The sequence below is a fragment of the Macrobrachium nipponense genome, chromosome 9 (genome assembly GCF_015104395.2).
Source record: "Macrobrachium nipponense isolate FS-2020 chromosome 9, ASM1510439v2, whole genome shotgun sequence".
NCBI lineage: Eukaryota > Metazoa > Arthropoda > Malacostraca > Decapoda > Palaemonidae > Macrobrachium > Macrobrachium nipponense.
Window position 1 is genome coordinate 62,524,378 of NC_061110.1, and position 2,900 is coordinate 62,527,277.

General features: G+C 43.0%; 1 protein-coding gene across 1 annotated transcript; it reads left to right on the forward strand.

Annotated features, from left to right (window-relative positions):
• The first annotated feature begins 1,903 nt into the window (after positions 1–1,903).
• Positions 1,904–2,347, forward strand: LOC135218080 (uncharacterized). Its single transcript, XM_064254223.1, has one exon. The coding sequence runs from the start codon at positions 1,904–1,906 to the stop codon at positions 2,345–2,347; it is 444 nt and encodes a 147-aa protein (XP_064110293.1).
• Positions 2,348–2,900: the final 553 nt, after the last annotated feature.

Here is a 2,900-nt window from a genome sequence, read left to right on the forward strand (position 1 = left end):
GTCTATGTCATCTGTAATGAAATCATCAGTACCCAGATGCCTGCCTCTCTGTCTAGTCCTCACAACTGGTGACCTACCGGATTGGACGGTGACTCAGTGGTTTTGGCTCCCGCCATATACAGACTCACTATGGCCGCTCACCTTCAGAAAACCTTGAACAGAACCACACAGCGTTACAGTCTATAAACACTCTGTTTTTTTTTCCATCTGTCCATCCGCCTGTGGTGTTTGCGCATGGTAACACTGCCTCCTATTTCGAATATTAACGGTGTAATTCGCATACAGTAAATTATTAAAACACTTTTCAGTTGCAAATGTACACCAAGATATCCCTTTATTTACCTAAAACTTACACATAGTATAACTATTTAAAGCCCGAGACGTAGTGTTACCATGTGCAACCACCACAGGCAGATGGACAGATAGAAAAAAACAGAGTACTATAGGTCTCTGAGAGCTCTTGCCGCAGTTGACACCGACGCCACTAATGGACTTACTACGGCATACCTTCCCCAGGTGTGTTCAGGAGTCTTTCGAACAGTTTGGCCCCGCCATTTACGACACATGTCGACCATACTCAGAGTCATTACCGGACCCACACGACAACTAATCTTCATTCTGATGAACCCAACACCATTAACAGACTAAACACGGCGCTTTTGTGTTTTGGTGTAAGTGAGACAGACACGATGCCGGATTCCGTGGTGCACAGTTCCTATGAGGAAACCCAAATCCTTCAGAATACCATCACATCCACGAGAGTATTGGTTACCCAATCCATCAAACTGCCGTCCTTCTCTCGGCAAAACACGGTATCATGGTTCCTGTGGATGGAGGTCCATTATAGAGCAGCAGACATAGATGAGGGAGTCAAGGCTAACGTCGTCGTGAGGAAGTTATCAGCCGAATCAACCCATGGTTAGATGCACAGAATGGCCAGATAGATTACGGGGAGCTGAAGAAGAAGCTCGTCAGGATGTACTCCCTTTCTATTCCTGTGAGGGCCGCCTGTGTCCTCAACCTCAACCTCATCACCCAACCTCTAGGTAACACAGAACCCAAAGTCATTGGGTCAACATGGAATTTCAAACTGAAGACTAATGCTAGTGGCAACCCTACAAAGTACAAACCAGGTTAGTTGCACAAGGATTTGCACAAAGATATGGCTTTGACTGCATGGAAACCAACTCGCCTGTGATCAAAAGAAAACCCATTTGGTTGATGCTCGCTGTGGGAGTGGAGAAGGAACTGAGGTGTGAACATGTCGATTTAATATCTGCCTACATCAACAGTGATATCAAGGAAGAAGTATACCTGGAACAACCGGAGGGTTTTGATATTGACAAGAATAGGGTGTAATGCAAGCTGAAGAAGTGCCTTTACAATCTGAAACAATCAGGGAAAGAATGGTACCATAAGATCAAGAAAACCTTTATAGACATGAAGTTCAACCCGTCAGTTGATGACCCTTGCCTATTCTATCATCAAGAAAGGAAAGTGTTTGTTGAACTTTATGTGGATGACATTGCCGTGTGGGGAAAGAAAGAAGATATTGATTGGTTTAAGAAAAGGTTGAGCCAACAAGTTGAAATACGAAAGCTGGGAGAAATAACTGATTTCTTATCACTGAGAATATTGCGAAAGGATGAGCACACCATAAGCATTGACCAGTGTGCTTATATCGATCAGATATTGGAGCAGCATTTGTCTGAATGCAGAGGAAAACAGCCCTCTGAGTCCAGATGTATTCTCTGCCAACAATGAGCCAGATGCAGACGCTGATAGTCATGAATATCGAAGAGCCATAGGTATGTTGCTATACGTTGCAAATGGGACAAGACCTGACTTGAGTTTTGCTGTCAGTTATCTTAGTCAATTCTTGGCTAACCACAAGTGAAAGCAAATGGCTGCAGTGAAATATCTGATAAAGTACCTAAAACACACCCGTGACTATTGCATAGTATTCAGGAAGAGCGGAAATGAGGCATTGATTTTTTCTGATGCTGACTTTGCCAACAACAAGGAGGACAGAACATCATTCAGTGGACTGGTGGTGTGTATTGCCGGAGGACCCGTGGAGTGGAGATGCAAGAAGCAAACGGTGGTTGCTACGTCCGCACAACAGGCGGAGTACATTGCTATGGCTATCGCTACGCAAGAAGCACTGTGGCTCTGTGGTATATTAAGGGAGATCAATGCAAGTGATCTTTGCATGGTGCCATGCATCCTTGCTGACAACACATCAGCAATCAACCTTGCAGAGAAGGACATTGTAAATGATAATTCCAAGGGCGTGGATGGGAAGTATTGGTCAAGTTGCAATATGTGGCATCTCGTGACAGTCTAGCCGACCTTCTAACCAAGGGTTTGACTAGGAGGAAGACACAGGAGTTGTGTACAAAAATTGGACTTATCATTCCTTAATAACAGTCAGAGCCATGCCAAAGTTCTTTGTACTTTGATCAATTTTTTTGCATTGTAATCCTTTGCCAATTGTGATAATACAGGCATAATTGCATTTATCCTTTATTTTTGCAGCTACTGTGTATATTCAGTTTTGTTGCTTGTTCAGCATACTTTTCTTGCAGCTGCATTATTCTTTATCTGCGTTTTTTTTATTCATGTAATCATTGCAATTTTGCTATTTTGTGGCGTTGGCTATTACAATAAAATCAAGGGGAAGAGTTAGTATATTGTGATTTGTATTGTTCATATTGTGTTCGTACATTGCACTCGCTGCTTGTATGTTAATTTTTCTTTAGTATTTAGTGTTTCTCGCTGGCGAGTCGTGACGCCACCTGTATGTAAATAATGCGTCGTGTTCCCTGTTCCCGCTTCCTTCTTTAGTCTGAATAAAAATCTACCGAAACAACACAAGTGTATCAGTCAGCCCCTTCCTG